Source organism: Stegostoma tigrinum, chromosome 22, assembly GCF_030684315.1.
Source record: "Stegostoma tigrinum isolate sSteTig4 chromosome 22, sSteTig4.hap1, whole genome shotgun sequence".
Taxonomy (NCBI): domain Eukaryota; kingdom Metazoa; phylum Chordata; class Chondrichthyes; order Orectolobiformes; family Stegostomatidae; genus Stegostoma; species Stegostoma tigrinum.
Window position 1 is genome coordinate 23,062,604 of NC_081375.1, and position 17,456 is coordinate 23,080,059.

Here is a 17,456-nt window from a genome sequence, read left to right on the forward strand (position 1 = left end):
TGCTGAAATGAATATGGATTGTTGATCTTTGAATTTCTTTTGCCAATTTAATATCTGGGAATTTCATAACCAAGACCCTACCCAAGTTGGCCAAGTTTTGTAAAAACAATTTGAATTAGATTAAACACAGTCTGAGCCAAAATTAATATTTCATTCAAGTGCAATGGAAGCAGGCAGCTGACAATCTTCTCACCACTGTGCATGTCAGCCCCCACCACCCCCCATAGGAGCTATTTCAAAGGTTCTCATCTCCTGTTTGATTTACGCCATTCTGGGAATATTCACATTCTAAAGAAGAGACATCGCCTGCAATTTTCAAGTCAGCAGACACAGAAAACCCAACCAAGCTGTTTCTTCAAGGAGTTTATGTTTGGCAGCAGGAAGAGGATGCAGAACTGAACACAAGCTGAGAAGAATTTCTCTCCCTCAAGAAAAGACAAGATGTCTGGTTCAATATCATTTATTGGAAATAAACGCCAGAGTACTGAGAATTTGAGAACTTGTTGAGTAATGCAATAATCACTAAGCAAACATGGTCTCAGGTTAAAACCTTATGCCTCAAAGACACTCAAAGGACACTAAGCTGTATATTCTTTTATCTCCTTTTGTGCTGTACACTATCCTCTTCTCACTTTGTCCCTGTGTATGCATGAGGGCATTAGTGACTACATAAAGGCCTTATACTTGACATCACAATTTGATTATACTTCTAGTGGTAGTGAGCTTGTTCTTTCCATAATGGAATACAATCTTGTAATTGTCTCATTATTACATACAATAGAAAAGTTGACTACATTTTAAACTGGAGAAAGATATAGCCTCATGCTAAGAAGAACTTATACCTTAATTATGATCAATTGAGGAGATTGAAAAGATGAGACCCAGTTCATTATTTCTAACCTGGTCATAATAGGTGAAAGAGTACACCATTCGAGTAGATCAACTTGTATGCAGTCGGTAGACAAGTAGCCAAAACAAGGAAAAGCACCAAAAACTCGACATAGAACGATCAATGAATCTCATTGAGTTTGAAACAAATTTTCTAGTCTACAGAAATGATAAAGCATTGTACTGACACTGAGTGGCCACACAAGGAAATTGCATGCATTTTTTTCAGTATTTGAGGCTTGAATATTAAGCGCCAAAATTTCCATCCTACACACAATGACACAGCAGTTTTGAAAGTCATTTCCTCTGGTTGTAACAATGCAGGCAAAGGTACTTTTTCAAGCTGTAAACCTGTAAAAAAAAATGTTTACGGTGTGAATCAAGATGTTTACTAAGTCATAAGTAATGACAACAAAATTGAAAGTATAATGCACATTTATGTCTGTTGCTGTTGGGCACAAAAAACACCTTATTTTTAGAGATGCTTGATGCTGCACCTGGATTATCCTCCTGCAATCTTCGTTGAACTAGGTGTTGATCTTTTTGCTTGATGCTGATGGTAAAGGGGGAGATTGTTGCAACTGAGGGTGGAGGAGTGCAGTATTACTGTGTAGTCCCACTACTCTGTAAGTTACAACACAAATGTAAATGTCATACACATGGTTTACTGATTTGGCCAGTTATAGACTTTAGCTATATTAGGTTTAGGATTATGAGATCCTTCAACCAAGTTTATTTACTAAACAACAAATTATTATTTATTAGGAAAGCAGACCTTATTCAGCAAAGGTGTAAAGATGACTAATACACAGTTTGAAATAGAAAAGTATAATTATTTGTCTTCCTAAAAAGCCCCAGCACACAATACACCAATTAAAAGAGAAGAAAACATTCTCTGCAGATACGTTTGGGAAAAGAAATTCTTTGGCCAATAATTGTTAGCTCTTGAATAAGAAAGGATATGTTACAAAAATTCAAAATGGCTTTCATTTGGCTTCCTGGCAAATATAGACAGATGCCACTAATCATGAGCAGTCATCACTGGGACCTTTATCCACTGTTCATTCAGGAGATGATAAGTAATCAGAAGCTAATTAAAAGAACGGCTGCAATCGGTTTTCAGGTGGACGATGAGCTGGGTAGCTTGTCTTTCCCAGTCGGCTGTATCCCAACTGAACTCCAGACAATATTCAAAACAAAGCCATAAACCCTGGCATGCGATTACCACTAAACCCGTCCAAGCAATAAGATTAAACCATGTAACTTTCAAGGAAGACTGTTTGCAAAAGTTGTCAATGTCCTTCTCATGACCCCTTTTAAATAAAATGCCAAGTATCTCTTCTCACTCCAAATGAACCACTTTCCACGATTTGTTAAACATGAATCCAACAAAGTGCCTTCTTAATAATTTGTATTTGCTGGATCATGAAGTTACTGACGGTAATTGAACATACTTTAGCAGCTGCTGATGAACCAACTGCACCTCATCAATGCCAACTTTTGAGTTGCTAGATCTATCTCAATTCTACCCATTTAGTATGATAGTGCCACCCAAAAAGATGGTGTGTATCCTCCATGTGAAGACGGGACTTTTTCTCTGCAAGAACTGTGCAGTGGTCATTCTTAAACATACTGTAATGGACAGTGAGGATAATATCAATTAGGCTTTTCCTTCTTTTTATTTACAACCTGCTACAGACACAATCCAGCAGGAAAGTTCTTTAGGATTCCACCAGCTTGGTCAGTAGTGGTGCTACCGATCTAATCTTGGTGATGGATGTTGGAGCCCAGACCCAGAGTATAATTTGTGCAGATACCAACGCCAGTGTTTCTTCCAAGTAGAGCTCAATGTGGAGGAGTGCTGATTCATCAGCTAGGGAGTGGTGCTGGCAGGGAAGATAATCAGCAGAAGGTCTCCCATGATTGACTTGATTCCATGAGACTCTGTGGGGTTCGGAGTCAATATTGAGGAGTCCCAGGTGAATTCCCTCCCAATTTTTACCACTGTGCTGCCTCCTTTCCCCAGCCAGGAACGGTAATGCTAGTTTCTGGTTTGACAGCAGATAAAACAATTCCCTGGGCAATTCCTTTGGAGTGTACTATAAGAGGGATTCCACAGTGTCCCCATGTGCACCTCTAAGCTATGCTGAAATAACAACTGTCTGGCCAGCAGAAAATCTGGGCCATTGGTCTGTCACTGTAAAGGTGTAAGTTTGCATTGTTATCTCCCCTGACAAGCAATTTCAGAGAATATACATTGAGAACCTGTTGATCAATGGATTGTATCTTCCATTTATACAATGAGAGAAAAGAGAATAACATGTATTGTCATATCGTGCAGAAGATTAATAAATAACAACGTAAGTGTGTGTTTACTAAGCTGAAACTGATAGTTGTGATTGTTTTCCCAGTGAGGGGAACGACATTTACATTGCTGAGTTCCTGCCTGGCTGGAAATCTAACTATCTTGTCCAGAAGTGATTGATGAGGAAAGAATCTCTCTTTTATGAAAATTTGATTAAGACAAGGTTACTTTTAGATGTACCCAGGAAGTCTAATAAGCACCCAAACCATTTTCTAAACCAGATGTGACACCAGATGTACACTTTATGCAAAATCAGACTAAGATACCAAGGCAGTCTCATTTTATTTCAGTTGAGTTAGATCAGATGAGGCTTTGGAAATCTGCATGAACATGCCTCTTTCTGGTTGTTGCAATTAATTTACAATGATACACCACATAAGAGGCATCACTGACTTTTCAAAGCAATAACTAAAGTCATTGGACTAGCTAAATGTGAATGATGAAACTTGTAATTTCTTCATTGGCAGCGGTGTCATTGTCAGAATATTTTCAAGCGCACAATTTTCTGAAGCAGAGGGGTCAGGATATCAGTTGTTGAAACCTAAATGTTCAGTGCATCTTGCCATGTTCCTAGATAGGAAAAATACACGTGCATCAAAATAAAAGGTCTTCAGGGTTATCAAGTGGATGATACATATAATCACATGTTATCATCAACAAAATGCATGATCAATATCATTGTTCATAAGTAACTGCTGGGTTATTCTCTTGTGTTCACTTGTGAAGATCTTTGACATATAGAATAGCTGGTCAATATACATTCTCTATGTCTTGAAACAAATTAAAGTTAGTTGATTTTTTGCTGTAGATGTGATCCATTTCTCTGAATTGCTTTTTAGTTTTTAAGTACTTAATTCATGTGAACATTCTGAATTTGATCTCTTTTGTTAATTTCTTGATGGAATGTAAATGCACTAATCTCCATAGAAATAAATGCAGAAATGTATAGAGATATGCAGCAATTTGGTCAGTGTTATTTTCTTTTTACCTAATCTTCCCAGATTTGTTTCTTTCACCACTCTCCTGTTTGAAAGTTATTTGCCATCTTAGAAGTAGCTTCTTCTTTTCTAGAAATTTACAATCATTATTCCCCTTATTCTCTTATAAAAGCTATAACTTCAAGTCAATTGTATGATGATTGACATCAGTTCATTGCAAGCCTCTACTTTCAAATTCAACATTTTCAGAAATTTTCTGTTTTATATCATTTAAATTTTATTTGTTTGCCAAATTCTTTTCATAACTTGCATTTTTAATCTTAAATAACTTATTATTTTTAGAGCTTGTCTTCCAAGCCGATTGTTTCGTATTCATTGCACATTGTTCTTTATTAATGTATCTAACTAAATGTATCCCTCTCAAAACTATTCAAGTTTATCATGTCTAAAATTAAACACATGACCACTTTTATACTACTTTTACTCCAAACAACATTCAGGCAGCCCCTTGGTTCTGTTCTGGAGCCCGTTTGCAAGTCCATGTGTATGTAAGTTGGAAGACAATGCAGGGCAATGTGGCTGTTGTTAAGTACTGACCTCCAACAATCGCAACCATCTTCCTATATGCCAGGTATGACTTCAGCCAGCAGAGAGTTTGCCCTGATTACCATTGATTCCAGTTTTGCTAGGACCCCTTAATACCACACTTGGTCAAATATGGGCTTGATGTCAAGGACTATCACTGTCACCTCACCTCTGGAATTCAGCTCTTTTGTCCATGTTCGAAGCAAGGCTGTAATGAGGTCAGGAGCTGAGTGGTCCTGGCAGAGCCCAAACAGCACATCAGCGAGCAGGTTGTTGCCAAGCAGCACTGTTAATGACACCTTCCATGACTTTACAGATGATTGAGAGTAGACAACAGAGCAGTAATTGATTGGATTGGATTTGTCCTGCTCTTTGTGTACAGGATATATCTGGACAATTTTCCACATTGTCAGGTAGATGCCAGTGTTATGGCTGTACTAGAAGAGCTTTGCTTGGGGTATTGGAAAGTTTTGAAGCAGAAGTCTTCAGTGTTATTGCTAGTCTGTTGTTAGGGAGAATAGCCTTTACTGTATCTCGTGCCTCCAACAATTTCTTGAAATCATATGGAGTGAATTGGCTGATGGTGTAGAATCTGTGTGGGTAGAACTGAGGAACCGCAAAGGTGAAAAAAAAACCATAGCTGAAGTTGTGTATAGGCCTCCAAACTGTAGTCAGGAGCTGGGGTGCAAGGTACACCAGGAGATAGAAAAGGTGTGTAAGAAAGGCAAAGTTACGGTGATCATGGGCGATTTAAATATGCAAGTGAGCTGGGAAAATCATGTTGGTAGTGGATTGCAAGAAAAGGAGTTTGTGGAATGTCTACGAGATGGCTTTTTGGAGCAGCTAGTGGTGGAGCCCACAAGGGAACAGGCAATACTGGATCTAGAGTTGTGCAATGAGGCAGACTTGATAAAGGAGCTTAAGGCAAAGGAACCCTGAGGAGGCAGTGATCATAAGATGATAGAATTTACTCTGCAATTTGAGAGGGAGAAGATAGAATCAGAGGTAACGGTATTACAGCTGAATAAAGGCAACTACAGAGATATGAGGGAGGAGCTGGGCAGAGTTGACTGGAAGAGGACCCTAGCAAGAAAGACAGTGGAACAGCAATGGCAGGAGTTTCTGGGAGTAATTCAGGAGAAACAGCAAAAATTCATCCCTAGGAAAAAGAGGCATGATCCAGGGAAGATGAGGCAACCATGGCTGACAAAGGAAATCAGGGATATCATAAAAGCAAAAGAGAAAGCATATAATTTGGCGAAGGGCAGTGGGAAACCAGAGGATTGGGAAGCTTACAAAGACCGAGAGAGGGCAATAAGAAAAGAAATAAGGAGGGAGAAGATTAAATATAAGGTAAGCTAGCCAGTAATATAAATGAAGACTGTAAGAGTTTCTTCAGAAGGGCAGAAGAGAGGCAAAAGTGGATATTGGACCATAGGAAAATGACGGTGGAGAGATAGTAGTGGGGAACAAGGAAATGGCTGAGGAACTGAATAATTACTCGCATCAGGCTTCACGGTGGAAGACGCAAGCAATCTCCCAAAAATTCAAGAGAGTCAGGGGGCAGAGCTGAGTATGGTGGCCATCACCAAGGAAAAGGTGCTAGTAAAACTGATTGGCCCAGAAGGTGGACAAATCACCTGGACCGAACTCATTCTCACCTTTAACAACTTCTCCTTCAACTCTGCCCACTTCCTACAGACAAAGGGGGTAGTCATGGGCACCCGCATGGGCCCAAGCTTTGCCCGCCTCTCTGTAGCTTACGTGGAACAGTCCCTCTTCTGATGCTACACTTGACCCAAACCCACCTCTTCTTCCGTTGTATCAATGACTGTATCAGCGCCACATCGTGCTCCCACGAGGAGCTCAAACAGTTCACTCACTTTACCAAGACCTTCCACCCCAACCTTAAGTTCACCTGGACCAACTCTGATACCTTCCTCTCCTTCCTGGACCTCTCTGTTTCCATCCCTGGCAACCACCTGGAGACCGATATCTATTTCAAGCGTACTGACTCCCACAGCTACCTCCTCTCACCTCCCTTCCTGCAAGGATGCCATCCCCTATCTTAATTCCTTCACCTCATCGCATCTGCTCCTGAGATGAGACATTCCACTCCCGGACATCCCAGATGTCCTAATTTTTCAAGGACTGCAACTTCCTCTCCACGGTGGTCGAAAAGACCTTCAACCCCATATCTCGCGTTTCCCCCAACTCATCCCTCACACCCTGTCCCCGCAATAACAACAAAAACAGAATCACCCTCGTCCTCATGTACCAACCTCCAGATTCAACACATCATCCTCCACCATTTCCGCCAACTACAATCTCACCCCACTACCACAGACATTTTTCCCTCCCCACCCTTATATGCCTTCCGGAGGAACTGCGCTCTCTGTGACTCCCTCATCCACTCCACACTCCCCACTAGCCCCACCACCCTGGCACTTTTCCCTGCAACTGCAGGAAGTGCTACACCTGCCCCGACACCTCCCCCGTCACCCCAAGAAAGCCTTCTACGTTAAACAGATGCTCACCTGAACATCTGCTAATATAGTATATTGTATCTGCTGTTCCTGATGTGTTCTCCTGTACATCGGGGAAACTAAGCGGAGGCTTGGAGACTGCTCGGTTCACGACAAATGACTACACCTCCCAGTCGTGAGCCACTTTAACTCCCCCTCCCACTGCTTAGATGACATGTCCATTCCTGGGCCTCCTGCAGTGTCATAACGATGCCACCTGAAGGTTGCAGGAACAGCACCTCATATTTTGTTTGAGAACCCTGCAGCCCAATGGTCTCAATGTGGGCTTCACAAGCTTCAAAATCTCGCCACCCCTGACTGCATCCCAAAACCAGCCCAGCTTGACCCCACATCCTTGCCTGTCTGTCTTTTCTCCACCTACCTACTGCTCCCACCTCACTGACCAAACCCCACCCCCACTTCCTACCTACCAGCCTCATCCCTGCCTCCTTGACCTGTCCATCTTCCCTGGGCTGACCAAGCCCCACCCCTAGCTCTCCACCTACACTCACCTTTACTGACTCCATCCTCACCTCGTTGACCTGTCCATCTCCTCTCCATCTATCTGCTCCTTTATCTACCTTCCATCCGCCTCCCCCCCATTTATTTCAGAATCCCCTTCCTCTCCTCCATTTCTGAAGACCCGAAATGTTGGCTTTCCTGCTCCTGTGATGCTGCTTGGCCTGCTGTATTCATCCATCTCCACACCTTGTTATCTCAGATTCTCTAGCACCAATTCCTACTATCTCTGTATTAATATTCGGTCTGGTTGTTAATGGAAGGTAGTCCATATCCATGTTAGCAAACATCAACAATTTGTACTAATTATTAACCATTTGCAAGAAATAGCAAGGGATGACTCCTCTGGAACCCAACACAATTGGTCATGGTTCCATTGGATCTGACTTAATCATAATATCAGGTCTACTGGCATCTGTGAAGAAAAAATTGGAGTTAACATTTCGGGTCCTGTGACCCCTCCTCAGAACTGTTCTGAACAAAGGATCACAGGACCCAAAACATTAACTCTGATTTTTGTTTCTTCACAGATGCTGACAGACCTGCTGAGCTTTCTCCAGAAACTTCTGTTTTTGTTCTTGATTTACAGCATCTGCAGTTATTTCAGTTCTCATAATCTTAACATCGCTTCTGACCCACGTGCTCAGGAGCATTAACTGGGTGAATGTTGTGTTTAACCTTTAATTCTACATCTCATCCAAGATCACTCTTCTTACAACAAACTGTTAAATTCATGAATTATTCAGAAATTCTGTCCAACTCCTATAACCCACCCAATGCCGACCCCAAAACATCAATCTCTGACAGGGTGTTCAGCTCTTTTGGAGGAATTGTGAGAGGTATCTGCTTCTTTATCCTTTCTTGGAAGGTAAAAACATCAATGGAGTGGGCTTGGCACTTCTCATGGCGGCTGGCTCCCCAGCTGTGACATTTATACTGACCTGAATGTAACAACAACAAGACAGATCAAGGAAAAACTGATTCAACAGAAAACATTCCAAGATTCAACCAATTATAATTGCTTGTAAAGGAAAAAATGAACTGAAATTCTTACTCTCATTTCCTTCTGAATAAGCAATGATCCAAGGATAAACGTAATGGATGAAAAGAAGAACGAAGAATATTCTGAAGAAAATTATGGAGACAAGGAAATGAGGACTTCCTTACCACACCTGAGGCAGGAATTTCACTTTCTGCAGCAACTGGTGTCATTTCCAAACTTGCTTCAGAGTGAAGCTGCTGTGCTGCAGAAAATAACATCACACTAACTAAGAGAACACCATCATCAACAGTAGAATAAATTTCTGGATCAGGATCTTTAGGAAGTTCCTACATAGCACTTTGATCTTCAGACCTACCCTAGAAGTCAATAGTGTAGAAGGAGGCCATTTGGCCCATCGAATCCACACCGACCCTCCGGAGAGCACCCCACTCAAACTCAGCCCCCTACTGTATCTTGCAACCTCACATTTCCTATGACTATCCACCTAGTCAACACATCCCTGAACATTTTGGACAATTTCAGTTGGGCCAGTCCACCTAATATGTACATCTTTGGACAGTGGGAGGAAACCACAGCACCCGGATCCCTGATACTGTGAGGTGGCAGTGTTAACCACTGAGCAGAAAGTTCAGTCTTAGGAACAGGCACATTCCTGATAAAGATCTACTTGGCGATAAGAAAAATAGTTAATGTGGGTACTCCTTCAGACAGTTGCTCTGTTACTTGAATACTCTGTGTCACTGCTAATATCTAGGCTTTTAGTCTGGCAGTCCTTTTTAGGTGGCTTGACTTCACTAATCTCTTTTAGATTTAAATAAGAACTGAAAATGCTCAGCAGGTCTGGTAGCATCTGTGGAGGGTGAAACAGAATCTGGCATGAGTCTTCTTCAGAACTGTTTGCTTTATTTTAATACATTAATCTCAATTTGATAATCAGATTTAAGCTTTTATAAAGTATTTCTCAACTGTCCATGACTTGCTAGTGAGACTCACTTTCAGGCTTCAACTGACTTCTTTTGTCGATTAGTAATAACTGAATATTCAACAAAGGCTGAATCCAAGTTAAAGTTAAATATTTCATCCTCCTTGGATAACTTTTTTTGCTGGCTGCTGTCAGTTGTTTGTTGCATGTAATCAGCAAGGTCATTGGAAAAGCAGATAAATTCATTTCTTCCTCACCTCTTCCAACAGACATGAGGTGGCTCAAAAAAGAAAGCAGAGGCTAAATTGTCATGAATTTTATGGTCAAACAGTGTAGAAAGTTCCAGACCTTTTCATCAGTTGGATAGTCTGCTTTTATGTCAGTCTCATTCTCTGCCATTCATTCCTGTAAGAGCAAATGGAGGTAACTTTGCTGCAGGTCACTGTTACTTTTGGTGAATCCTATTCTCTGCTTCTCCTACCTTTCCTCAAAGTAAGTGAGAAATCTGCCACATCCTCCTGTGGTCCTATGGACGTTGGTTCTTCAATGAAAAATGGCTTGCAGATTAAGGAGTCAATTTCTTGTCGAGAAATGAATTTATTTAAATTCAGCTGCAGCATGGGAATAAAAAAGTTTCTATGTTACCTGCACAGCTCCGTTTTATAAAGAACAATGCTGTTTGGGAATGATGTACACAGTATCAATAATCTCCATTCCATTCTAGAAAAGGATAACCTGCATCTGCCCTCGCACTGTTATTGTAATGCCTCCTACACCTTGAGGTTTAGTTGGACACAGGTGGAGAATTTAAGCTTCGACCATAGTGGTGAATCAGAAAGAATGGCTATGCTTTCCTCTGTATCCACTTTAATACCAATTTATTTTCTACTAAACATGATATACATGCCAGTGGAACCACCAGACCACCCCACCACCCAGAAGAATATGTCTTGAGACTTGGCAGCATTTACTTCTTTGATAACTGTAGAATGGGGCAGTGTGTTTTTCAACTTCTGTCCAGCAAATAGACAATCCTCATTGTTACTTTATCGAACCAGCCTAAATTGGCAACAAAAGCAGAAATCGCTGGAAAATCTCAACAAATCTGACATTATCTGTGGAGAGAAACCAGAGTTAGCATTTCAGGTCCAGTGACCCTTTTTCACAACTCAGCCTAAAATGATACTCAGCATTGCTGGTTGGGTGGGATTGTTGACAATGTGAAGCTATCCTAATAGCACAGACAAGAAACAATGACAGAAAATGGTGCTCCTTTCTCTCAGTGTTATTTATCTTACCAGCAAATTGGTAGCTCCCTATTAATGAATTGAACTGAGTGACATTCAAGTGGTCTGGCACCAGGAAAGTTCTCTGTCTTCAAGAATAAAATCTCAGCTTTATTTGCAAAGTACAATCTGGTGAACTGCACAGCCTTTCCTCATATAAAACAGAATTTTAGAGGAGAGCACAATGGCTCAGTGATTAGCACTGCTGCCTCACAGCACCAGGGACCCAGGTTCAATTCCCCACCCTTGGGCAACTGCTTGTGTAGAGTTTGAACATTTGCCCCCATGTCTGCAGGGGTTTCCTCTAGGTGGCTCCAGTTGCATCCCACAGTCCAAACCTGTACAGTTCAAGTGGACTGGCTGTGCTAGATTGCCCCCAGTGTGCAGGCTAGGTGAATTAACCATGGGAAATGCTGTCTGGCTGGCTGGGTTGCTTTTTGGAGGGTAGACTTGATGGTCCGAATAGCCTGTTTCCACGCTGCAGGGATTCTGATTAAATTGAAATTTCTCAAAAGAGCTCCATCAAACACTTGCACACTGATAGAGTCCCTTCATGAGCTCATCTCTCAATCTTCCCTATTGGCAGTTAGCACCTGGCTGATATAAATTATTTATAGAAGAATCAATAGACTTCCCTAGCTCTTTGTTCTACCAGATAAATTTTGCCCTTTGATGGGATTGTGTCTTTAACTAGAATAAGAATCAAAGAACTAGATCACATCATCATATTTAACAGTGTGTTTTCTGTGCCTGACCTGATAAAAATAGTGTCAATACTGCTATTGATCACGTACAACAATACACTGATTTGGTCTTTATCTGATATTTTTGAGGTCAATGGCAATCTGGTATCAACTAAACCATTCGTCCTAGTTGACCTAATACAGGATCTGGTCACAGGCACTGAATGTGGTCCAGTAGCCCAAGAGAAGGCCTTTCTCTCAGTGTTATTTATCTTACCAGCAAATTGGTAGCTCCCTATTAATGAATTGAACTGAGTCACATTCAAGTGGTCTGGCACCAGGAAAGTTCTCTATCTTCAAGAAATAAAACTCAGCTTTATACTGCTGAGTATTTTTCTTCTTGAAGAGTTATGGCAACTGAAAACATTTTATTTTCTCCTCTTTGTGAAGATCTCTAATCTGCAGTAATCTCTTATATACTATGATCAGGCAGCATCTTCTTTACATATGCCATGAGTTCTGTGGATCTGGTCACCACTTGCCAACATGTTTTGAGATTAAATCTGGGTTATTGATAGAAGGTAATCTGCTTCCATGTCAGTTAACATCAACCACCTTTACATTAACGATATATAAGAAAATGGTAAAGAAGACATCCCTGGGAAACCAATGCATTTAGAGCCCAATTCCGTATCATCTGACACCATGATGGGCATTACTCCTTACAGACACACTCAGTGGAATAAAGGTATAGTTGGCCACTTACTCCACAGGAGCAGAACGGGAATAGATGATATGTTGATGCAGTGAGCTGAAGTAGGATAAGACATAGCATGTACAGGGTTAAAACATTGGAATAAATCTGAATGGCCTGTTTTGGTAAATTTACACACAATTCTAGGAATGATACATACATGATTATTTTGTAAATTCCCTATTAAAATGTTGCGATAATGTTACTTCCGCCATCTACAATTCGACCCCAAGACATTTTCCCATCCCCACCCTTGTCTGCCTTCCGGAGAGATCACTCTCTCTGTCACTCCCTTGTTCGGTCCACACTCCCCTCCAACCCCACCACACCCGGCACCTTCCCCTGCAACCGCAGGAAGTGCTACACTTGCCCCCACACCTCCTACCTCACCCGCATCCCAGGCCCCAAGATGACTTTCCATATTAAGCAGAGGTTCACCTGCACATCTGCCAATGTAGTATACTGTATCCATTGTACCCAGTGTGGCTTCCTCTACATTGGGGAAACCAAGCGGACGCTTGGGGACCGCTTTGCCGACACCTCCGCTCGGTTCGCAATAAACAACTGCACCTCCCAGTCGTGAACCATTTCAACTCCCCCTCCCATTCTTTAGACGATATGTCCATCATGGATCTCCTGCAGTGCCACAATGATGCCACCTGAAGGTTTCAGGAACAGCAACTCATATTCTGCTTGGGAACCCTGCAGCCCAATGGTATCAATGTGGACTTCACCAGCTTCAAAATCTCCCCTTCCCCCACCGCATCCCAAAACCAGCCCAGTTCGTCCCCTCCCCCCCAAGCCTGTCTCTGCCTCCCTAACCTGTTCTTCCTCTCACCCATCCCTTCCTCCCACCTCAAGCTGCACCTCCATTTCCTACCTACTAACCTCATCCCACCTCCCTGACCTGTCCGTCTTCCCTGGACTGACCTGTCACCTCCCCACCTATACTCTCCTCTCTACTTATCTTCTTTTCTCCATCTTCGGTCTGCCTCCCCCCTCTCCCTATTTATTCCAGAACCCTCCCTCCGTCCCCCTCTCTGATGAAGGGTCTAGGCCCAAAACGTCAGCTTTTGTGGTCCTGAGATGCTGCTTGGCCTGCTGTGTTCATCCAGCCTCACACTTTGTTATCTTGGGTATTTGTAACACGGTTTTAAGCTTTGGTCCCACATTGACTAATATTGGACTTACTTGATAAAAGCACATCTTGTTAACTACACTGCACTTCTACTACATCATGCACAGAAAGTTGTCCAATTGGTGAATGTTCCGACGGATCTGCTTTTTAACGGGTGTGCAAAGTTTAAGAAAATTAATGTTAACTTGTCCATCTCATTAGGATATGTGGTATCAAAGTTCAAAAAACTGTTAACTGTTCTATAATTTTATGGGGAAACGAAATGGAAGTAAACTTGCTGGAATATTTTAGGATAGGTTGCGCAAATATAACTAATTACTGTGCGTGTGGTAGTTTGTACGTAAATTGCTAAGTTTTGTTTTTGCATTGTCAACGTTGTACTGCGTTGTACAGAAGGGGGAACGTATATACCTCGGAACGGAGTGTTACCTTGCGCTGTGCAGCATCGGACGGGTTTTGTGGTGACACGCGGAGGAGTTGGAAGGCAAATTTCGGTAAAAGGCCGAGGAGCCGCTCCCGGGGGGTGTCATGGCGGAAAACATTGTGAGTAACGGCTTCATCTTCGGCGAGCTTCTTGCAGCCTGCTCGGGTTCGGGGCCTGAAGGCCTCCCGCCTAACATTGGTGGGCCGTCCTTATTACCTGACCTGGGACACGACCGACTGGAGAGGTCCCTGATTTTCCCACTTAACTGCCAGGCCCGGACTGAGGAGTGGGGGTTGACAGCTTCAGGCCAAGGCCCCGACAGCGGCCCTCCCTGTCCCTGGGGTTGGAATGGAGCATCTCCACACGTCTCCGGTGTCGGAGCAGTGAGGCAGCAGATCGGGTTTAGATCCCTCCCCTCTCCCTCCATGCCTCAGCCAGCTGGAGGCCGGGGAAAGATGTGGGGTTCTTTCGACCACTCACAAAATGACACGATGTAACCTCCAACATGACTTGCACCAACGTTTGATTATTTAGTCTGTGCGTGGACTGTAGATTTGCTTTGCTGCCCGGTTTGAAGTGATTACTCAGTTAAACTGAGTCTCTGCCTGATGCACCATATCGAGTTGTGATTGCTTCCTAGTCCATTATGTTGACTACCACAACTTTTTGGAGAATGCAGCCACCACAGTTGCCTAATCCTTCTGTGTTGCACTGTCAGTATTGTTTGTCTGTATGAGGCGCTCGTTCACAGCCAAAGCTGCGTTTTTGGCCTCTGCCGTTTGCCCAATTTTCAGCAGTTAGACACTGCTGCATAGTCAAATGTTGAGCAACAGATTTCGCGACCATTGTGGATTTTGTACTTTTAAATGTCAGTATTCAGAATTGCTCTTCTTGCTCATTCAATGACGTTCAATTTGTCTAACTGTAGGATTGAAATTATATGGTCACGTAATTGCTCAGTCACTTAGAAAAGGACACACTTTGGATTCAGTCATGTTGGCCAGGATCCCTGGTCAGTAAATTAGCTCATCCCATCCTGAATGAACACTAAGATTAGCTCGACCAAAGTGCTGCTGCCCTCTGGATTCAGACCCCTGAATGAGTTGGCAGTTTTGCATGGGGAGGGAATTTTAATATGTCTGCATAATTTGAAGAAGCTGGGGAAACACACTGAATATTTTTGAACAACCTGTTTTTGTTTTAATAAAGAAGCTTTGCTGTAACTTGTGCATTTGAAAAGAGACTACAAATTGAAGACTGTCTAAATGATATGAATTACTTGCAATCTGAAGTACTATATGCATGTAAATATTTATTTAAGGTAGTAAGAGTTCAGTAAATGCTTTATTATATCTTGTACACAACTTGTGAGTTTAAAGATATCTATCTGGATTGAAGCACACAATGATTTTGTAGTACTGTGGGCATTTTATAGGTGCTAGATTAATGAAAATTGTGACTTACTTTTTAAAACATTAATTACTACTTCATTGCAGTTTTAAGGCTGTAATGGTAGTGACAAATGAGTTAGTTGGGAGATTGGAAAATAGACACTTTAGTGATCAGCTGTTGTATGATGTAAGTGTGGGTTAGGAAGTTAGTGCCAGCTATTTACGTAAATGTTTTAAAATTAAAAATAAAGTTGGTCACTGTGCTGTAGCTTTGTGCCAGTGATGTCAAGTAGTAGTTTTCAGAGAAAGTTTGAATATAGATGCAATGATTGGAGATAGAGATGAGTGAAATCCAGTAACGAAAGGTGAACTACTGGAAACTCCAGCTGGTTAGATTGCATTTTTTTTTTGGAGAGAACAGAAAAGTTTGAAGATTCCACAACGAAATCTCTATGGAATGTAATCCAGACAGTGGGTTGGGAGCTGTTTTATGTCCATTTGTATAACACCTTGATTTTATGTTTATAGTTTTAAAAATGAAAACATTACCAATTGGAAAGTAGAAAAGGAACCCCTTTGGAACACTGTCTGCATTAAAGATTGAGAAACTAGAAGATACAGAACTGAATCACTCAAACACTACCACTGGTGTGATGGTGTGGACAGTTACAAAAGTCGGCACAAGAATTTACAATGGATTAGTAATAGAAAACATAACACAAAAAATAACAATTTGAAATAGGATTTTTGTAGCCAGAAATACATGTATGAATTAAGTTTTTGAATGCTGGCTTTGGTTCAGTTTGTAAGATCCTGCCTCTGAGTGTCAAATGTCCATGTTCAAGTCTAATCCCAAGACTTGAGTGTCAGCAGGGCTTTTCTTACACTCCAGTGCAGTCCTCTGAGCACAACATTGCTGGAGGTGCCATCTTTCAGATGAAATATCAAACTGAGGCCCCATCTACCTATTCAGATGTATGTAAAAGATTGTGCCGCACATTCAAAATGAGGAAGCGAGTTGACCTGTCACCAAAAATCACAAAAAAAACACCTGAGCATCATGACATCGCTGTTTATAGAGGCTTATGACATGCATTTGGTTGCTGCTTGCCCTCCATTACAATACCCTTTTTATTCAAAAAATACTTAAAATAACTATAGAGTGCTCTGTGTTGTCTGTCTGTTGTGAAATGTGCAACGTAAATACACATCCATTTTTAAAATGTGTGGTGATGTAGTGTGCCATGATGAAGAGATAGCAAGAACTGCAGATGCTGGAGTCAGAAACAACACTGGAGCTGGAGGAGCAAGAAAGTTATGTTTTGAGTCAGGACTCTTCTTCAGAAATGGAGAGGGATCTCAAATAAATGGAGGAGGGATGGGGCTGAAGAAGGTAGGTGGGATGGTGATAGGTGAGTGCAGATGATAGGCAGTGGTGGAGATTGGTCAGTGAGATAGGTGGGAGAAAAGATGGACAGGATATGTCAGGTCAAGGAGGTAGGGATGAGAGGGAGTGTTGGACATGGGATGAGGCTGGGGTTTGGGGAGATTGAAACTGGTGAGCTCCATGTTTAGACCATCAGGCTGTAGGCTTTTGAATCAGAATATGAGATGTTGCTCCTCCAGTTTGCAGGTAGTGTCATTGCGATACTGGAGGTTTCCCAGGATGGACATGCCACCCAGGGAATGGCAGGGGGAGTTAAAATTGTTGGCAATTGGAGGGTGTGGTCCTCTGTCATGTGCAGATGCTGTACAAAATGATCTCCGAGTCTATGCTTGGTCTCACTGTTGTAGAGGAGGCCCCAACAGGAGCAGTGGATACAGTAGACCAAGGTGACGGATGTACAGGTGAACCCCTGGCTAATATGAAATGTTTGTTTTGGGCCTCGAATGGGGGTGGATGGTGTGGGGGCAGTTGTAGCACTTGCAGTGGTTGCAGTGGAAGGTGTCTGGGTTAGTGGGGAGTGTGGAGCAGATAGGAAGCTTTGTTTGCATGAGGTTGATGAATCTGCATTACTTTTTTCTCAAACATCAA

General features: G+C 42.1%; 1 protein-coding gene and 1 long non-coding RNA gene across 4 annotated transcripts in view; one reads left to right on the top strand and one right to left on the bottom strand.

The window, feature by feature from the left end:
- The window catches only part of nploc4 (NPL4 homolog, ubiquitin recognition factor), a 99,511-nt gene that overhangs the window by 6,467 nt on the left and 75,588 nt on the right, over positions 1 to 17,456 (top strand). Inside the window, exon 1 of one of the 3 annotated variants that reach the window (XM_048555187.2) lies at positions 14,014 to 14,149. The exons of 1 other annotated variant lie outside the window; for it this stretch is intronic. In XM_048555187.2, the coding sequence (XP_048411144.1) occupies positions 14,135 to 14,149 (15 nt within the window). In that variant the 5' untranslated portion in view covers positions 14,014 to 14,134. Of the gene's footprint in view, positions 1 to 14,013; positions 14,150 to 17,456 lie in introns of those variants that run through there. One more of the 3 variants, XM_048555189.2, reaches the window with a different exon arrangement.
- Positions 481 to 14,730, bottom strand: LOC125463647 (uncharacterized). Its single transcript, XR_007249883.2, has 3 exons — positions 14,036 to 14,730; positions 1,357 to 1,512; positions 481 to 1,239 (listed from the first exon to the last, which is right to left on the bottom strand). It is a non-coding gene; the product is annotated as an uncharacterized LOC125463647 (long non-coding RNA).